At 43.4% G+C, this 19,625-nt stretch overlaps 1 protein-coding gene across 5 annotated transcripts in view; it reads left to right on the forward strand.

Moving 5' to 3' along the window:
* The window catches only part of PTPRA (protein tyrosine phosphatase receptor type A), a 233,052-nt gene that overhangs the window by 182,488 nt on the left and 30,939 nt on the right, over nucleotides 1-19,625 (forward strand). For 4 of the 5 annotated variants that reach the window (XM_065598358.1, XM_065598359.1, XM_005291495.4 and 1 more), the window contains 3 exons: nucleotides 11,374-11,458; nucleotides 14,837-14,910; nucleotides 19,444-19,580. In XM_065598358.1, coding sequence (XP_065454430.1) covers nucleotides 11,374-11,458; nucleotides 14,837-14,910; nucleotides 19,444-19,580 — 296 coding nt within the window. Of the gene's footprint in view, nucleotides 1-1,224; nucleotides 2,150-11,373; nucleotides 11,459-14,836; nucleotides 14,911-19,443; nucleotides 19,581-19,625 lie in introns of those variants that run through there. The other variant, XM_042855600.2, reaches the window with a different exon arrangement.

Below are 19,625 nucleotides of genomic sequence, written 5' to 3' on the forward strand. Positions count from 1 at the left end.
GTGTAAATCACTGTAACTCCATTGAAGTCAGTGAGTTACATTGATTTATACCTGCTGCAGATCAGGTCTCATATTTTCATTCTGATTTTACTCTTCTTTGTGTCTAGATACTCTAGTTGTGGTGCTTGAACCTGCATTATTTACTCATGCAAGAACTCCCATTGGACCTGGTTTGATTTCTCTTACAATGATGTGTACATTAAGTAATTCCATTGAGTTCAGTGAAGTTATGACTGTGAAACCATGACAGAGATTAAAATCAGGCTCATTGGCTGACTTCATCAGGACTGGTTGCTGCAGGATCAGGCCTGTTATGAATAGAGCATCTTTGAAATTACACTGGAGTTTTCCTTTAAATCTAAGGAGCATTGTGAGCAAACATTATGAAGAGTTTATAGGGAAGTGAAAACTTGGAGCAAAAATAGTTGTTGTCTTCTTTGAAGTCAGGGCAAATACCTATTGGGAGCTACTTACATTTTTTTAAAGTATCTAGTATCAGGAAGAGAGAAATTGCTGGTACACTTGTAAAGAAAGTTACAGCAATATCTTTAACGACACTTCAAAACTTACCCCTCTTAACAAATTGCTAGTGATGTCTTTAATGCAAGTGAAATAAAGGAGCTTTCACTGGAAGTGAGTGAAAATGTTCTGTATTTTTCCCCCCGTGATCATTAAACTTTCAAGAGGAGTGGTACAAGATGGTAAATGTTGAAGAATAAATTATTTAGGGCTGTTATATAAAAAACAAATAACCCTTTCATTTTACTTATACACTCTGTGTCTGTCTCTCTCTTTCATATGTACACCTATAGCAGCGTCTGTATAAGATATGTTCCTAGAAACCTGAAAGAATTTGGTTTCTCTGTTTGTTTTTTAATCCTCAGATGGCTGTAGTTTGGAATTCCAAGTGCTACTGTAAGATTCATTACTGCAGAACAAGTTGAGCTTGATGGATTATGCCAGAGAATTAATGCCTCCTTGTTCTTTGATTTGTTTCTTTAAATATGGTATTTTCAGAATGAAAATATGTATATCGTACCAGATCTTGGTTTTATAGCATTGTCACTACATTGCACACAACAGGGCCATTCAGAACTTCCTCAGGACTAGACCCAGAACCACCTGTTTCAAAAGCAGAGGCCCCTACTAGTTGAGTTAGAGGAGAATCTCCTTTAGCTGACAGCAATATAGGGGCTACAATACAAAGTTGAGCAGTTCTGATTCCATCCAGCAGAAGATAGTGGGGGGGGGGTTGCATTTGTAGACACACGTGTGTGCATGCACACACATACATGCCAGTTCATTACAATATGTACAAAGATAGATATATTATCTAGTAGTTGGGGCAAAGGACTGGAAGTCAAGACTCCTGAGTTCTTCAGGAGATCAGTTCACATCTGGCTCACTGTGTGATTTTTTTTTTTTATACAAGTCACCTAGATTTATAGATTTTAAGGTCAGAAATGACCATTATATTATCAAGGTTTACCTCCTGTATAACACCAAACAAGTAATTTCCTCTTGTGACTCCTGTATTGAGCCCAGTAACTTGAGTTTGATTAAACCATATCTTCTGGAAAGACATCCAGTCTTCATTTAAAGACAAGAGATGGATAAGTCTCTGCGTCTCCATTTTTCCATCTGTAGAATGGAAATACATCTCTACTTTATAAGGGTGTACTGAGGCTTAAATAACGCAAGTAAAGTGCTTTGAGATCTTGGGATGAGACGCATCATATAATTGCAAAATATTGTTTTTCTTAGGTATTGCTGAATTTTATTAAAAATTCCTAGTAATCCAGCAACTCACAGGAGGCCCATTGTACTAAGCAGCCTCCAAATGTATCCCTGTATCCTGGGGCTGACAATCTAAGAAGATGAGCAACATGTAAACAGTTGGGGAGAAATATGCAATAACAAATACAGAATTTTATAGTGTATCAGCCTATTCCAGTTGCCCCGCAGCTGCTTGCTCTTCACCTCTAGTTTCTTGCAGGTATCTCAGCAGAGGTGAGCATTGAGAAATATGGAGGAGAAGGAACTTGGCCCTATGGATCAGTTCAGGGAGGACGTTATGTACATACAGGGAGACATGGAGAACAGTGCTTCATCCACTAGACCACACTCCCATCTCACTGTCGATTTCCTGGTACTGTAAATATAGAGATTAGGCCTGATCCAAATGCTGTTGGGTATGGGGAAGTTCAGCTCCAGATCCCAACTATGCAGCCTGCATGTACCTATTAGGGCTGTCAAGCGATTAAAAAAATTAATCGCACTGTTAAACAATAATAGAATACCATTTATTTAAATATTTTTGGATGTTTTGTATGTTTTCAAATATATTGATTTCAATTACAACAGAATACAAAGTGTACAGTGCTCACTTTATATTTTTTATTACAAGTGTTTGCACTGTAAAAAGACAAAAGAAATAGTATTTTTCAATTCACCTAATACAAGTACTGTAGTGCAATCTCTTTATCATGAAAGTTGAACTTATAAATATAGAATTATGTACAAAAATACTGCATTCAAAAATTAAACAATCTAAAATTTTAGAGCTCGCAAGTCCACCCAGTCCTACTTCTTGTTCAGCCAATCGCTCAGACAAACAAGTTCGTTTACATTTTCAGGAGATAATGCTGCCCAATTCTTGTTTACAATGTCACCTGAAAGTGAGAACAGACATTCTCATGGCACTGTTGTAGCCGGCGTCACAAGATATTTAAGTGCCAGATGTGCTAAATAGTTATGACCCTTCACGCTTCAGCCACTATTCCAAGGGACATGTGTCCATGTTGATGATAATGGGTTCTGCTTGAAAACTATCCAAAGCAGTGTGGATCGACGCATGTTCATTGTCATCGTTTGAGTCAGATGTCACCAGCAGCAGTTTGATTTTCTTTTTTGGTAGTTCAGGTTCTGTAGTTCCTGCATCGGAGTGTTGCTCTTTTAAGACTTCTGAAAGCATGCCCCCTAATTAATCCCTCTCAGATTTTGGAAGGCACTTCAGATTCTTAAATCTTGTGTCGAGTGCTGTAGCTATCTTTAGAAATCGCACATTGGTACCTTCTTTGAGTTTTGTGAAATCTGCAGTGAAAGTGTTCTTAAAATGAACAATATGTGCTGGGTCATCATCCGAGACTGCTATAACATGAAATATGTGGCAGAATGTGGGTAAAACAGAGCAGGGGACATACAATTTTCCCCCAAGGCATTCAGTCACAAATTTAATTAACACATCATTTTTTTTTTAATGAGCGTCATCAGCATGGAAGCATGTCCTCTGGAATGGTAGCCAAAGCATGAAGGGTCATACGAATGTTTAACATATCTGGCACATAAATACCTTGCAATGCCAGCTACAAAAGTGCCATGCAAATGCCTGTTCTCACTTTCTGGTGATGTAAATAAGCGGGCAACGTTATCTCCTGTAAATGTAAACAAACTTGTTTGTCTTAGCGATTGGCTGAACAAGAAGTAGGACTGAGTGGACTTGTAGCCTCTGAAGTTTAATGTTTTGTTTTTGAGTGCAGTTATGTAACCAAAAAAAATGTACATTTGTAAGTTGCACTACAGTATTTGTATGAAATGAATTGAAAAATACTATTTCTTCTGTTTATCATTTTTACAATACAAATATTTGTAATTAAAATATACACTTTGATTTCAGTTACAACACAGAATACAAGATGTATATGAAAATGTAGAAAAACATCCAAAATATTAAATTAATTTCAATTGCTAGTCTCTTGTTTAACAGTGCGATTAAAACTGCGATTAATCACGATTAATTTTTTTATCACGATTAATTTTTTTTTAGTTAATCGCGTGCATTAACTGCGATTAATCGACAGCCCTAGTACCTATATGTAAATCTTATTTTTGTATGCATGTATGTGCTGCAGGATCATGATACAGCCTGGGAAAGGCAGGTCACATCAGGAGAGCAGTCCAGGAAGGAGCTAGGAACATGTGGCATGGAGCCAATGGAGAGATGAGTCTGGTAATAGGTGGAGGGAGGTAGTTGGGAAGCCATGTGGCTTGTGGTTGGAAAGAAAGTAATGTGTGTGATGGCTTATGGCAGGGAGTTGGGAGCAAGGGAGGAGACAGGATTCCTGTTGGAAGGGGAAAAGAAGAGAGGCTGGTTATGAGTCCCTCTGTATACTACTCCTTAGAACAGTGGTCCCCAAACTTTTAGTCGTGTCCCCCTTTACCCAGTCCGCGCCCCCCTGGGAGCCATGGTCAGGGGCCCAGGGTAGGGGCTGTGGTTAGGAACAAGGCTGTGGTCAGGGCTAGAGCTGCGGCCAGGAGCTGGAGCCAGGAGCCACGGCTGGGGCTGGGGGCAGAGCAGGGCTGGGTGGTGCTCCCTTCCCACCCCCAATAGGGGCTGACCAGGGCCCTACTGTGCTCCCCTGAACATTCCCCCGCGGCCCCTCTAGGGGGCGTGCCCCACAGTTTGGGGACCACTGCCTTAGAACCTAAGGATGCTACTTGAGAGCGTGGAAGGCATGTATAGAGAATATTGTATTGATTGGTGTCTTAGCCAGATCCACTTCAAAGAAAGTGGGTTAATCATCTAAGACCCTCTATGGGCTCCAACTTTTCCTTCTCCCCATCTCTGCCAGTTCCAGGGACTGTAGTTGTTGTTGTTAATAACAAAATTGTTTCTGCTGCTGCCCCCTAGTCCTGAGGAACCTTGTGGTAGCTGCAGTTTGGAATGCCCATCTGGCAGCCAGCTAGGAATCAGGGCAAAAAAAGTGTGCATGCATGCTCTGCTAGGTTTCTAGAACTGGTCCCCCTCTCCCAGATTTTGCACCATGTTTTTCCACAGCTGGGCAGAGCACTTATCTAGTTTGTCTGGTACTGATTTTCATCTCTTCTGATTGATGTGTCTGCTATGAAATGTCAGCAGGGATTCCAGAAAACTCTGAATGCAAACCTGTTTATTAGTGAACACTCCCAAATGAAGCTTTACATCAAATACACCCTTGTTTAATAGGATGGTAATAGCTTTTCTTTGTTAGCCCTGTATATTTTTATAGATTGAATCATGATCAGACAGGGAATCTGAATATGCTGAACCATAGATGCAGAGAGGGCTTTTAGACTCTAAAAGAAAATAAGAGCATGAAGACCTTTAATCTCTTTCCCGGCATTATGATTGTTAATCAGTTATTTAATTAGAAATTAGTGAATTAAAACCAGTGAGCCAAATACATCCTTGGAGGTACTGTAATTCCTTAGGACAGGTGGACTTACACCAGGAGTGAATATGTCCCACTCTTACTAGTTTCAAGGATATCACTGAGGTAGACACTAGTTCCTTTTGTGCACTTGAAAGAACTGTCAACGTAAACTTCCTCTAAAATTCCTTATCTGCAACACCTTGACTAGAGGAAGGATGAATTTGTGGTCAAGGCACTGGTCTGGAAAAATCTGGAGTCAATTCCTGACTCTGCCACTAATTCACTGTGTGATCTTGGGCAAGTCACTTAATTTCTGAGTCTTCCCTTCCCATCTGTAGAAAGGAGATAATGATCCTTCCTTTCTCCCATCCTTTGTCTTGTCTATTTAGACTGTAAACTCTTTGGGGAAGAGACTGTCTCTAACTAGTGCATATACAGTATCTAGCACGATGATGCCCTGATTTCATGTGGCTCAGTTTTAATGCAAATAATAGCTAAAAATGAAAGAAACTTGCTAATGTGAGGTACATTTTCCATAGTGGACTTGAAGCTTTCACCTGCAAAATGTCATGAGTAAATCCCACATGTCCTATGGAAATCTGGGAATTGTGAGTCAGCTGTTCCCAACTGGGTGGATTTAATTGCTGCCTTGGCCTTATGTTGGCCCTCTGCTTTGGGGAGAATTTCACTCAGCTGTGTGCACGTTTCCTGTAACTGTTGCAATCCTTGTAATAATGTCTGTAAATGATGTGCACACATTTTTGCGTGTGTGTATACGTGTGCATTCATTTTGCATTTACAAACCCCAAACACAAGTGCTGACAAGAGTCTAGCAGCTCCCGTTAACAGGGAGACTGTATTCGACTAAGTGAGGGATGGAACCAATAACAATGACTTAATGAGACAGCCTCAATGACTTGCCTTTTTTCCCCCCCTTCCCCCTCCATGGGATTTCTTGACAGTGATGGGTTGCTGTTGACTTTGGCCTCTTTTGGCCTGTGCTGATTTCTAAAGTCAATATGGCCTTTTCAACTAAAATATCCAAACAAAACACACCTGGTTTATTTTCCCTATTCCCACACCCCACCCAACCACACTGTCTATTGCTGGTTTAGGGTGTTGAAAAAGCAACAAGCACATAGCAGTGGGGTGGAGTCTTTGAGCTCCTGGCTTTGTGATTTACTTTTTCACGGGGCTTTTATGAACAAACTCTTTTTGGTTTATGAGTTGTTTTTATTCTAGTTTCTCTTTTTCTCCAAATTTGATTGTAAAGAGAACTGAAGGGAGCCAAACAAGGTTGGCAGCATGAATGCCTGCAGCCTCTGGACAGTGTTTAAGAAGTGTGGATGGCTTTGTGGTTAAGGCACAGTTCTGAGTCTCAGGAGACTGGGGTGTTCCTGGCTCTGCTACAGACTGTGTAAGACCTTTGACCAGTCATGGGGGCGACCAGTGTGCTGATCTCTCTTGAAAATCTGGCCCTTCATTTCTCTGTGCTGTCTTTCTTGTCTAATTACATTGTGACTTCTTTGGGACAGGCACTGTTTCTTACTATATATATGTACAGTGCCTAGCACTATCTAAGGTAATTATATGCCCCCCGTTACCATAATAATGAGGGCCTCGCTCTTTAGTGTAGAGCTTCTCACAACACTGTCAGAATAGGGAGGTACTATCCCCATTTTACAGATAGGGAACTGAGGTTCAGATAAACTAAGTGACATGCCCAAGGTCTCACAGAAAATCTAGGGCAGAGCAGAGAATTGAACCAAGTCTCAGATTCCAGGCTGTCTCTACCCATTGGACCATCTTTGCAGTAGGACCTATATCTCAGTTGTAACTTCTAGGTTCTATCGTAATGTGAATAATTAATAACACCACTGTGTTTTGCGTGTTAACTGGATTCCACTGAAACCCGCTTTCAATTTTAGCTAAGTTTTTTGTGCATGAATTTCCCTGTCTATTTTTAAATGAGCACCAACGTTTGAACTCCTTTGTGCGTTTAGAAAGTGTGTGCAGGAGGGGAGCCCTGCTCTCATAGGAGCTTTTGAGACCCACCAGATCAAGGCTCTCTTGCTGCAGAGACTAGCAAGGGCATAGGAGGGATGTGTGACCATGAGATATGAACTGTGGGAAGGAATGGAGGGGGCAGTGGGAAGGCTTCTATCCAAATAGTGAACTTTAAGCACTCGGCCTTTTGCTGGGCCCCTCTGTCTGCCCAGGTCCCCTGTGCGCACACACATTCTATGCCTCCATGGTCCTGCATCCACCTTCTGTGCCTTTTCTCCCCTGCCCTATTCCATGCTAACTCCCTTTTGTCCTCCAGAGGTCCCCACATGCCCTGAATCACCCTTCATGTCTCACCAGTGCCGTTCCTTCTCCTCCTGCCTTCCCAGAGCCCAGAGGGCACCACTCCATGTGTGCACTATCACCCCACTCTGCAGCTCCCTCCACTGGTTCATGTCCCTCCCTCAATATTGCCAACCCTACATGTTCAAAAATCATAAGATTGGTTTAAATATCATGAAATTTTATTAATTTTATAAAAATAAATATATGGTTTGTTTTCTTTGCCTTTTGTTTTCTGAGCCATTAGGGTGCACTCAAGTCACATTTTCAAGCTTTTCTCTGCAACCATGAGGGCTAGAAATTTAATTTAATTTTTAAATGAAAGTTGATATGTTCACATAATCACATGACTCCGGTAGCTGGGGCTTTAAGAAAAAAGAACCAGCTATTGTGAGACTTGCGATAAAATCGCAAGTTTTGGTTATGCTGCCTTCTGTATCATGTCCTTTCCCAGATTTTGTGCCTCTCCACATTTCCCTTTAGTCTCCTTCTCTGAAGTCCAGGCCCTGGCCTGTCACCTACCCCCCTCCCCACCCCATCTGGCTCAGTCTACCAGCTGAATTCAGTTTATGTTCATAAACTTTTCTCTGTATGTACTTAACAACCCCAGCCCCAGCCCTCCCAAAACCACAAAAAGACCCCTTGCCTCAGCAAGGCCAATGAGTATCTTGGCCAACCATTTTAGGGATATAATTTAATAATATCTAGCTCTTATATAGTGACTTACAAAGTATCATTATCCCCATTTTACAGATGGGGAAACTGAGACATGGGAGAGGAAGTGACTTGCCTAAGGTCATCCAGCAGGCCAGTGGCCAAGGCAGCAATAGAACCCAGGTCTCTTTAGTCAGTTCCATTGCTCTGTCTGCTGGGCCACACTGCCAGAATAAACAACCTCTACTTTTCCAAGCATAAACTAAAAGCGCATTTTCAGAACACCGTCACTTTAAAAGTCTTGCTTTGATATTTACTAAACGTCCCATGATGGGATGCAGTGTGCAGAATTTCAGGAGATTCAACTTCTTGGTAAGGCTCTTAGAGAGGGGGTGAGAGAGAGGGGGGGTGAGGGTCCAGACATTTTATTATCTGATGCAGCTCCTGCGAATGTCAATGGAATGACTTCTGTTGACATTAGTGGGAACAGAATTTAGCCCACAAAGAGGAGCTAGCTTTAGTCTTAACTATAGACCAACTTGCAACTCCTTTCCCTCCCCGGGCCCGCAAGCACGAAATGTTGGTGGTGGTGGTTCATTTCACTTCCATTCACTGGAAATGCAGCCCAAATAAAGAGACCAAGCTAATGATTCCCTAGAGCAGTAGTTTTCAAGTTCTGGTCCGCAGATCCCTGGGTATCTGCAGATTATGTCTAAGATTTCCAAAGGGGTCCACACCGCCATTTGAAATTTTGTATGGGTCCGCAGATGAAAAAAGGTTGAAAAACACCGCCCTAGAGCCCTAGAGCAAACCCTTCCAGCTGCTGTTGGCAGGTGATTGGTGTGAGGCATGATTAATAGGCAGTGGCTTTGAAAGGGAGCACATCTAGCAGCAGGATGCAGGAAGCTTGAGGGTTTTCACAGCTATACTTTTGACATTTCTGGCCTGACAAGTTAGAGCTTTTCTACTGTGGCCGTTAACTGTGGTCCCGCTGCCTGGCCCACCTAGAAAACCCCAAGCAGGAAACAAAATGGAGAGCCCCCTATCTGCTCTCCCCCCCCCCCCCCCCCCCCCGCAACCCCCATCCCAGAAGATATTGCATGCTGTGTGAACCTGCTGCTGCTCTCAGTGAAGTCAATGGCAAAACTCACACTGGCTTTCACAGTAAAGGATCAGGTCCTCTGTGAGCTAGCGTTTCATGATGAGTTAACATAGGGAGAGCGCTTTTGTGACCATGTCTTGCACAGGGGTTAGTGATTGCTAAATGTTGTTGAGAGAGAGGAGAAAGTAACTCCGTACACATAGCCATAGCTGACTGTGAATGCCCCTGAAAATGCCACCAGATGGTATTGTTGGCATCCCTGCTTGCTCCAGCTCATTACAAATGCACAGCATATGCCCTTCAGGGCTACTTCACTGTCTGTTTGACTTTGCCTGGCTCCCCATCTCTCTCCATATAGGTCACTAGCACCAGCAACCAATTTGGCAGCTCTCAATGGTCAGCTGCAAGCACCTCATTTGTAAAACCTGTTGCATGTTTCAAAGGATGAGAGCATTTTGTATAGTTAATTCTGCAGTGAATTTGCAAAGGAGTCTCACATTTCCTGCCCGTGAAAAGTGTGTGTGTGTGTGTGTGTGTGAGAGAGAGAGAGAGAGAGAGAGAGAGAGAGAGAGAGAGAACGAACTAACAGTTAAACAGTTTTACTAAAGTTTTAGCTAATAACCTACAAGTGTTAAGTGCTACAGCATATATAGTGGCTTGCTTAGAATCTCATTCTCAATAAATTAAATATCCGTAGGGAGAGAGAAATAGAGATGTGAACCAAAACCCATCTCTGAGTTTGCTCACCCCCCTCTCTGTGATGGGCTGAAATTGATGCTAAATTTAATCACCTTGCACTCTGGGAAATTTTGGATTTGGATTTGAACCCTCCTACTTCAGAAGTGTCCAGGTCAGGGGTTTGTTTTGTTCATATTGCCCTCTCAGTACATAGGAGAGGGAGATGGGCCCTGAATCAAAACCATGATGCCACTAAACTTTGGATGTGGATTCCAACATAGTGACTTATGCTCATCATGCCTCTAATACACGTAGAACAGGGGTGAGCAATAATTTTTGCAGGGGGGGCCACTCCATGAATTTTGGTACGTTGTCATGGGCTGCACATTTCTACTATATTAATGGAGGAGGTGCGGGGTCTGGGAGGGAGTTTGGATGCAGGAGGGAGCTCTGGGCTGGTGCAGAGTGTTGGGGATGCAGGAGTGGATGAGGGGTGTGGGCTCTGGGAAGGAGTTTGGTACAGGAAGGTGTTCTAACCTGGGACAGGGGGTTGGGGTGCAGGAGGGGGTGCGAGGTGCAGGCTCTGGCCAGGAGGCGCTTACCACAGGCGGTCCTGGCTGGTGGCACAGCAGGGCTCGGGCAGGGTGCTTGCATGCTATGGCCCCACGCTGCTCCCAGAAGTGGCCGCTGCTGGCATGTCTCTGTGCGCCCCTTTGGGGGAGGGGACAGCAGGTCTCTGTGCACTGCCTGCGCCCACAAGCACTGCCACCTAGCTCCCGGAGCTGTGAGGACGATGTTGGGAGTGGGGGCAGAGCACGGAGCCACCTCCCCCCCCTGCCAGGGGTGTGCAGAGACCTGTCAGCAGCACCCGGCCGCTTCTGGGAGCAGCGTGGGGCCACAGCAGGCAGGCAACCTGCCTGAGCGCCCCACTATGCCGCGGGACTTTTAGCAGCTAGCAGATTGCGAGGGGGCAGCCAAAAAGCCTGGCGGGCCGGACAGAAATGTTAGACAGGCCAGATCTGGCCCGTGGGCCGTATTTTGTCCGCCCCTGATGTAGAAGGAAAGGGAGATATTCCACTGTGTGAAATACCCCTAAAATAGTTCCATTCCTAGGGTCAGATCCTGCAGTAAAGGATTTTTCAAGGAAGGTTAGGGTGCACAGAATCAGTATTTAGAATATAAAATAGGATATCAGTCTGGGGCATTCTGTAAGAGATGAGTAATGCTGAAGTATACCATATGTGTTTCTATCATGTATGACTTGACAATGCATCATTATTAAACAATTTGATCATCTTTAGGCCAGAAATTGTAGAGTGAGCTGGCTTGTAAAATGATATAACTGGATGTTTTAAGATAATTGCTGATTCTTTTTTAACTGATTCTACTTTTTTGTTTCAGATGAGACTCCAATTATAGCTGTAATGGTGGCCCTATCTTCCCTGCTAGTCATAGTATTTATAATTATTGTGCTGTACATGTTAAGGTAAGAAACACTTATAACACTCACTTCCCTATGGGATATTTGTGACATGTTTTCATTCTCCTTAAGTTAATTAACATACACTATTAAGCAGATGGCTTGCAGCTATGCTAGCTTGGGCCTTTTGTTCTGTTTCCTAAGCTAAGCAGGGCTGGCTTAGCCAGTATTTACAAGGGAGATGCTTTTTCCCTCTGGATCAGTGTAAAGTAAATCCTCATCATAAAGGTGGTGCTGTGCCACTAAAGATGGATTCTTTGAGATTATAGGTCCCGACTCCTGGTGCCATTAAAAGTCTGTTGATACTTTTTGCAAAGGTAAGGGTGCTACCGATTAAATATTATTTTGGGTAACTATACTCACTGACTAAAATCCCTCTGCATTTAGAGCTGGAGATTATTATTTTTTTCCACTTCAACCTTGATTCAAAGCCCATTGAAGCCAGTGGGAGTCTTTCTATTAACTTCAATGCGTTCTGCATCAGGCCTTGAAACAGTGGCCCCATTCTGCACTAGAGGTGGATGCATGTAATAGGTGTGTGAAGTGGGCTCTCTGATCTGGAAAAAGCTTTGGAACCCTTCAAACTGAAAGATGTTGTAGACATGATATATTTTGATATTAGTAAGGCTTTTGTCACAGTGCCACATGACAGTTTTGTAAGCAAATTAGGAAAATGTCTAGGTAAAATTACTATAAAATGGGTGTACAATTGGTTGAAAGACTGTACTTAGTGACTGGGAGGGTGTATCTATTGGGGTCCTGCAAGGGTCTGTCCTAGGTCCAGTACTATTTAACATTTTCATTAATGACTTGGATAATGGAGTGAAGAGCATGCTTATAAAAATGTGTAAATGACACCAAGCTCTGAGGTGTTGCAAGCACTTTGGAGGGCAGGATTAAAGTTCAAAATTACCATGACAAATTGGAGGATTGGTCTGGAATCGACAGCATGAAATTCAGTAAGGACAAGTGCAATATACAACACGTAGGATACAAAAATCAAATGTTCAACTACAAAATGGGGATTAACTGGCTAGGTGGTAGTACTGCTGAAAAAGATTGGGGGTTATAGTGGATCACAAATTGAATATGAGTCAAGAATATGATGCAATTGCAAAAAAGCAAATATCATCATTCTGGGGTGTTTTAACAGGAGTGTTGTCCCACTTGCTCGGCACTAGTGAGGCCTCAGGTGAAGTACTGTGTCCAGTTCTGGGTGCCACACTTCAAGAAAAATGTGAATAAATTGGAGAGAGTTAAGAGGGTTAAAATGATAAGATTGAGAAAACCTGACCTATAAGGAAAGGTTTAAAAATGGAGCATGTGTAGTTTTGAGAAAAGACTGAGGGGGGAACCTGACAAAAGTCTTCAAATGGGTTGAGGACTGTTCTAAAGAGGACTGTGATCAGTTGTTGCCCATGTCCAGTGAAGGTAGGACAAGAAGTAATGGGCTTCATCTACAGCAAGGAAGATTTAGGTTAGTTACTAGGAAAAACTTTCTAACAATGAGGATAGTTAAGCACTGGAATAGGTTTCCAAGGGAGGTTGTGGAGTCCCTGTCTCTGGAGATTTTTAAGAAAAGGTTAGACAAACTCCTGTCAGGGATGGTCCAGGTTATTTTGGTCCTGCCTCAGTGCATGGGGCTGGACTAGGTGATCTTTCAAGGTCCCTTCCTGCCCCACATTTCTGTGATGTGTTCTATAAATGTAGCTTATTAGTGAGAGCAGATGACAGTCAGTGGAACTATATTTTAATGAAACTTTCTTAAGTACATTTTTAAAGACACAAAGCATTAGATTGGACCTTTCTGAATTGTAGCCTCATTAACTGCTCTCGCCTTGAATGCAAATGGTCAACTAGGAGTGAGTGTTTATTCACTTCCAGTAAACATTTTATTTAATTGCCGGAATGTTTAGTCAATTTAAAAAAAAAAAAAAAGCAATTTCCTTTGGTGATGGGAAAATTCCCTTCATTTCTTGGCTTGGGCCCAATGCGGCCCCGAAGGAAGTAAATGGGAGTTTTGCCTTTGATTTCAGCATAAGCATGATTTGGGCCCTGACCACCTGGAACTTCAGACAACTGTTAGCTCTTATAAAGCAATGTCAGTAGCCTCTCTCTTTCCTGCCACTTACAGGCCTTTATTCAGCAAAGTAATTAACCCTAAGCCAATGGGTCTTAAACATGTGCTTGAAGTAAAAAGTGCCTGGTTAAATGTTTGGTTGAATAGGAATGAATTTAAGCATGTATTTAAGTGCTTTGCTGAACCAGGCCACAGAACATATGCTTCTGGGGTACCCCATTCTTAATGCTTGTCATTCTCACTCACCTCTGCATTAGGTTTCTAGAATCCTTTGAATCTCAGCTGGTTGAAGGTTAGATGTGTCTCTGTGTTAGGGTTTTCTATAGCTCCTATCACCATGGTATCTAAGAGCATGTGATGCTAATGAGCGTGTGGTGGTGAATTCATGAAGGTTTCAGAAAGGGAAATACTGCAGCATCTCAGCTGTTCTCCGAACTGGGGCTTCTGGCCTCCAAAGGGGTCAACAGGCATTGTCAACTGACTTCTGGAGAAGCAAATTTGCTCTGCCATTTCCTACCAGATGCCACAAGTGTCTCCTAAATTATGGTACAGATCCCCAAGGCCGCTGTTCTGAAGCTTAGTGGTAACGGATGTATGCCTGAAGAGGCCACATTGTGACTATGGAGGTCACTGTGTGAATGGGAACACGCCCTGCTTCCCTATTGGGCTGTGCTGTTAATGACTAGCTATGTAAACTAGTGGTCTGAGCACTGAATTGGGAGCCAGGAACTCCCCAGTGTTAATTTTAGTTTACTGCTGACACTAAATAATAATATATGGAGATATACCTATCTCATAGAAGTGGAAGGGACCCCGAAAGGTCATCGAGTCCAGCCCCTGCCTTCATTAGCAGGACCAAGTACTGATTTTTCCCTAGATCCCTAAGTGGCCCCCTCAAGGATTGAACTCACAACCCTGGGTTTAGCAGGCCAATGCTCAAACCACTGAGCTATCCTCCCCCGACCTTGGCCTCTCTTTCCCTGTGTGTAAAATAAGGAAAATCCTACTTCCTACAGTGCATGGGGACTGTGAATCTTGCACCCAAATTCTGTCCTAAGTTACAACCTGTATGACCCCAATAAATTCCTTTAAAGGTGTAAAGTACTCGGTACTGGATGAGAGGTAGTATTGTTATTTACAAGAAACCTCAAAATAACTGACTCCAGGACTAAAAGCTGTTGAGCGGCAAGGGGGAGAAGAAACACATAGTGAAACTTGGGTATATTTCTCACCCAAATAAATCAATCTTAACTGATCTCCTTCGATGGGCAGCTGCTGATTTTCTGAACTCTCTCCTTCATTAGGTTTAAGAAATACAAGCAAGCTGGGAGCCATTCCAACTCATTTCGCTTGTCCAATGGCCGAACAGATGACACAGGTGAATCTTTGCTTTTCATTCTCTGGGATCCCCCCCACCCGTCCCAGAGAGAATGTGGATTTTGTCTTCCTCTAGTGACTAGCTCATATAATGGGTTAGTGAGTTTGCTTCAGCAGCTAAATTGGGAACATTTTCCATAAGCTCAAGCAGTAGGGGCGCAGGCTGTTACAACTGAAAGTCCTGAGTTCAAATCTTGCTGGGTTGGTTATGAAAGACTCAAGGAGCTCATCTGTTAGCTTAAAAGAAGGTTGAGAAATGACTTGATCAATCTACAGGTACCTACATGGGGAGCAGAAACTTGATAATAGAATGCTTACCAATCTAGCAAACAAAGGTATAACAAGAAACACTGTCTGAAAGTTGAAGCTAGACACATTCAGACTAGAAATCGGCTGCAAACGTTTAACAGTGAGAGTAATTAACTGTTGGAACAATCTATCAAGGATTGTGGTGCATTCTCTATCACTAGCTATTTTTAAATCAAGGTGAAATATTTTTCTAAAAGATCTTGCTCTAGTTCACACAGGAATTAATTCAGAGAAGTTTTCTGGCCTGTGTTATACAGTAGGTCAGACTAGATGATCACAATGGTCTCTCCTGGGTTTATAATCTATATATAATGGTACTAAGTGTAGCACCTCTTGTAGTTTTCATTAAACTGATACAGCTCTCCCCCTGTTTTTGGAGTAAATTACGTTGTCCCCTTTTCTACTGGGATGAAAAAATGTTTGTTTCCATGTTTTGTAGAGATTAATTTGTTTATAAAATATAGATATACTTTCACTATTCATCATTGTGCTTGATTGCAGCTAAACAGAGCTTAGCTGGGTTAGCTGTTGCATGGGAATCCTCCAAAGAAAAGCTAAATATTTCTTCCTTCTGAGCCATCCCTGCACCAAATACCCCTGGAAGGCTGTTGGGCTCAAAGTGTTGCATTGTATGCTAGCGCCTGTGGGTTAGGGGACTACACCTCCATGTGAAGAATTAATGGCAGCAGTCAGTTCATTTTATGGTAGCTAGGTGCAGTCTTCAGGCTCTTGGGAAGTTGTCTATGCAGCCCTCAGTTGGGCAAAAGTTTGGGCACTGAAAAACGTGCGCGCGCACAAATTTTCAGATTTCTTTTGTTTTACATTTTGATCAGCTCTGAGATGGTTTCATTCTGCTTGTTTGCCAAATTGAAATTGTTCATTTTCCAAAATTTTGCATGGAATCTTTTACCCAAAACGTTTTCTCAAGTTTTGAAATAAACTGAACATTTTCAAAAATAATTAAAAAAACCACAACTTTGTCTAAACCAACTGATCAAAAATAGCAGTAACTCTCCCCCAAATGAAAACAAAACCCCAAAATGATAAAATTAAAAACCAGAAAATGCCAAGAAAATCAAAATATTGTCACGAGTTTCTTTTAAAAGGCTATTTTGCACTAAACTTTTCTTATTTGAAATAATTTCAAGCAGCTCTACACACAGAGGCTTTGATCCTGCAAAGACCGATGCTCGTGCTTAACTTTACACGCTGTGAGTAGTCTTATTGACTTCAATAGGACTACTCAGTGCATAAAGGTAAGCCTACGGTCTCCTAGGGGCAACTGCAGTACAAATAATAATAATTATTATTATTATTAATGTGTACGTCTTTTCAGAATTAGGACAAAAGTGGTACCTGGCATCACCTTGTATAGGAGTTGAGAGTGAGAATATAAGCTATCCTGAGTTAGAAAGGGCACCCTCATTTCTCAAACATCAGTTTGAGGGGTAATTTTGTGGCAAGCTGCAAAGATGGGGGGGGAATTGATCTTATCCCCCTTTTCACATATTTATGATGTATGGAAGGCCTGAAAGAGTGGTGGTGGTAAGGTTACAGTAGAGTCTGGAGGCCCCGTCCAATATCTGGACCCCATTGGACCAGACACTGTACAAACCCGAGACTCTGAGGTGCCTGGAGAAATAGTGACATTAAGGCACCACAAATATCAATCAACAGATAACTGAGCGGGGAAGCGATTTGCAGGCAGTACAGTGATTTTTTTTTCCCTCATGAAATATTTTCCTGAAAAGCAATTTTTTTCTATTTTCATTTAAAACTTTCTTTTATTTTTTTAGGTTTTCATTAAACAAAAAAATTGGTTGGTGTGTTTGTTTTGTTTTGTTTTGTTTTTTGACAAAATCGAACTTGTTTTGCAAAAATTTCCATTTAGTTGAAAAGGTATTTTCCAGTGAAAGAAACATTCCAGTGGAAAATGTATGACCACCTATAATAATCAGACAGTTGAAAATTCCTCTTCAGTTTTGTTAATACAGACGCTCCCTGGGTTACGCAAACCCGATTTACGCAAATCCACACTTACGGAAAAAGTTGCGTACTTTTTGGTTTGGTTTGGTTTTTTGTGTAATTGTCAGGTATACGTTCCCGACTTACACAAAATTTGACTTACGCAAGGCGTAACGGAACGCTTGCATAAGTTGGGGAGCATCTGTACCTGTTTAAGTCCCATGACCAACATTTTGGAGAAAAGACCTCGTTGTTAAAGTTCCAACAGCCCCATCTGCTTCAATTCAAGGGTAAGAGCTGAATAGACCTCTGTGAGACCTTTTACGAGGTCATCCAGCAAAACCAGGGGAGACCAGGTTTGACATTTCTGATATTTCTCAGCTAAAAAAAAAACACAGGAAAAACACCCCTTGTTCTATTTTTAAAAATCTTGGACACTTATTTTTTTCCGTCCTAAGGTGTCAAAAAAGGGTACAAGCCCAACTTTACAAGTCTATTGCAAGTCCCTTTTAAGGCATATGACTGAGAGTCATGACACCTGGCTTCCCTTCCTTTCTCTGCGGGTGACTTGCTTTGTGACTTTGGGCCAAAACTTTCACAGTTGGGTGCCTGAAGTAGTCACCTAAATCAGAGCTGTAATGTGTGCTCTGCTCCTCTGAATTCTGTTTAGGTCCTTGAACTTGAGCGCATCTGCATGGTATTGGAATACCCTTCAGTAGCACATTGAGCCTGAAAATCAGCCTCTGTTTATCATGATGCTTAAGGCCTTGTCTGTATAAGAAACTTATACTGGTATAAACTAAGTTGTGAATTTAAATTTCTGTGCTTACACCGATATAACCCCCATGTGGCCACTCTTACTCTGGTGTGAGGGCCTTTTTTTGGCTTAGCTAACGTTGCTTGGAAAACAGTTTCTACATAACCAAAAAAAGCTACTCTTCTACCAGAATGCGTTTCCATGTGCGAGAGTAATAACAGTAGAGTGTATAGTATGACTGGGAAAACTTTCCCACATAGACAAGGCCATAGTATGAATTTAAGTGACTTAATTTTAGGTATCAAGGTCAAAAACTTAGCCTTGCTTGTACTCTGTTGTAGTTCTTTAAAATGGGGACAATAATACCCACCCCACGGGGATGTTGAAAGAGTTACTTCGTTAATGTTTGCAAAGCATTGGGACATCCTTACATGGCAGATGCTGTAGAACAAGGGTGGGCAAACTTTTTGACTCGAGGGCCACATCGGTGTTACAAAACTGTATGGAGGGCTGGGTAGGGACGGCTGTGCCTCCTCAAACAGCCTGGCCCCGCCCCCTCCCACTTCCCACCCCCTGACTGCCCCCCTCAGAACCCCCGACCCATTCACGCCCCCTGCTCCTTGTCACCTGACACCCCCCCTCCCGGGACCCCTGTCCCTAACTGCCCCCTGGGACCTCACCCCCCTATCCAACCCCCCCTGTTCCCTGACTGCCCCAACCCCTATCCACACCCCCCCCCCAGACAGGCCCCCCCATGACTCACATGCCTATCCAACCCCCTCCCCCCCCCCCCGCTCCTTGTCCCCTGACCACCTCCTCCTGGGACTCCCAGGACCCCACCCCCTATCCGACCCCCCCGCTCCCTGTCTCCTGACTGTCCTGACCCCTATCCACACCCCTGCCTCCTGACTGCCCCCCAGGACCACACTCCCAGTCCAACCCGCCCCCCCCCCCGTCCCCTGACTGGCCTGCCCCCTATTCACACCCCCGCCCCCGATAGCCCCCTCCCTCCCCCGGATTCCCACACCTATCCAACCCCCCCGTTCAACGTCCCCCAACCACCACCCCCAGAATCTCCGCCCCATCCAACCGCCCCCTGTCCCCTGGAACCCCCTGCCCCTTATCCAGCCACCACCACCTTTCCATGCTACTCAGAGCAGCAGGAGCTCGCAGCCCTGCCGCCTGGCCGGAGCCAAACACGCTGCCCGGCAGGAGCGGCGGGCCAGAGCGCTGGCGGCATGCTGCGGCTGAGGGGCCGGGGGCTAGCCTCCCCGGCCGGAAGCTCAGGGGCTGGGCAGGACGGTCCCGCGGGCGGGAGTTTGCCCACCTCTGCTGTAGAAGGAGAAAAGGATAACAATCATTCTGTCAGAGATGCAAAGTTGTCCTGAAAATGTACCAAACATAATACCAAACTTTACCAAACATAATTCATTTGCTCAGCTTTGCCAGGACGATGTCAGTGGAGAAATGAACACCATTGTAATAGTCTGTGTGATATTGCAGAGCCGCAGAGCATGCCGCTCCTTGCCAGATCGCCCAGCACCAACAGGAAGTACCCGCCACTGCCTGTGGATAAATTGGAAGAGGAGATTAACCGGCGAATGGCAGACGACAATAAGCTCTTCCGGGAAGAATTCAACGTGAGTGCTTTGTTAATGTCTATCTTCTGAACGCGGTTCAGTCAT

This window comes from Chrysemys picta, chromosome 5 (assembly GCF_011386835.1).
Source record: "Chrysemys picta bellii isolate R12L10 chromosome 5, ASM1138683v2, whole genome shotgun sequence".
NCBI classification, from domain to species: domain Eukaryota; kingdom Metazoa; phylum Chordata; order Testudines; family Emydidae; genus Chrysemys; species Chrysemys picta.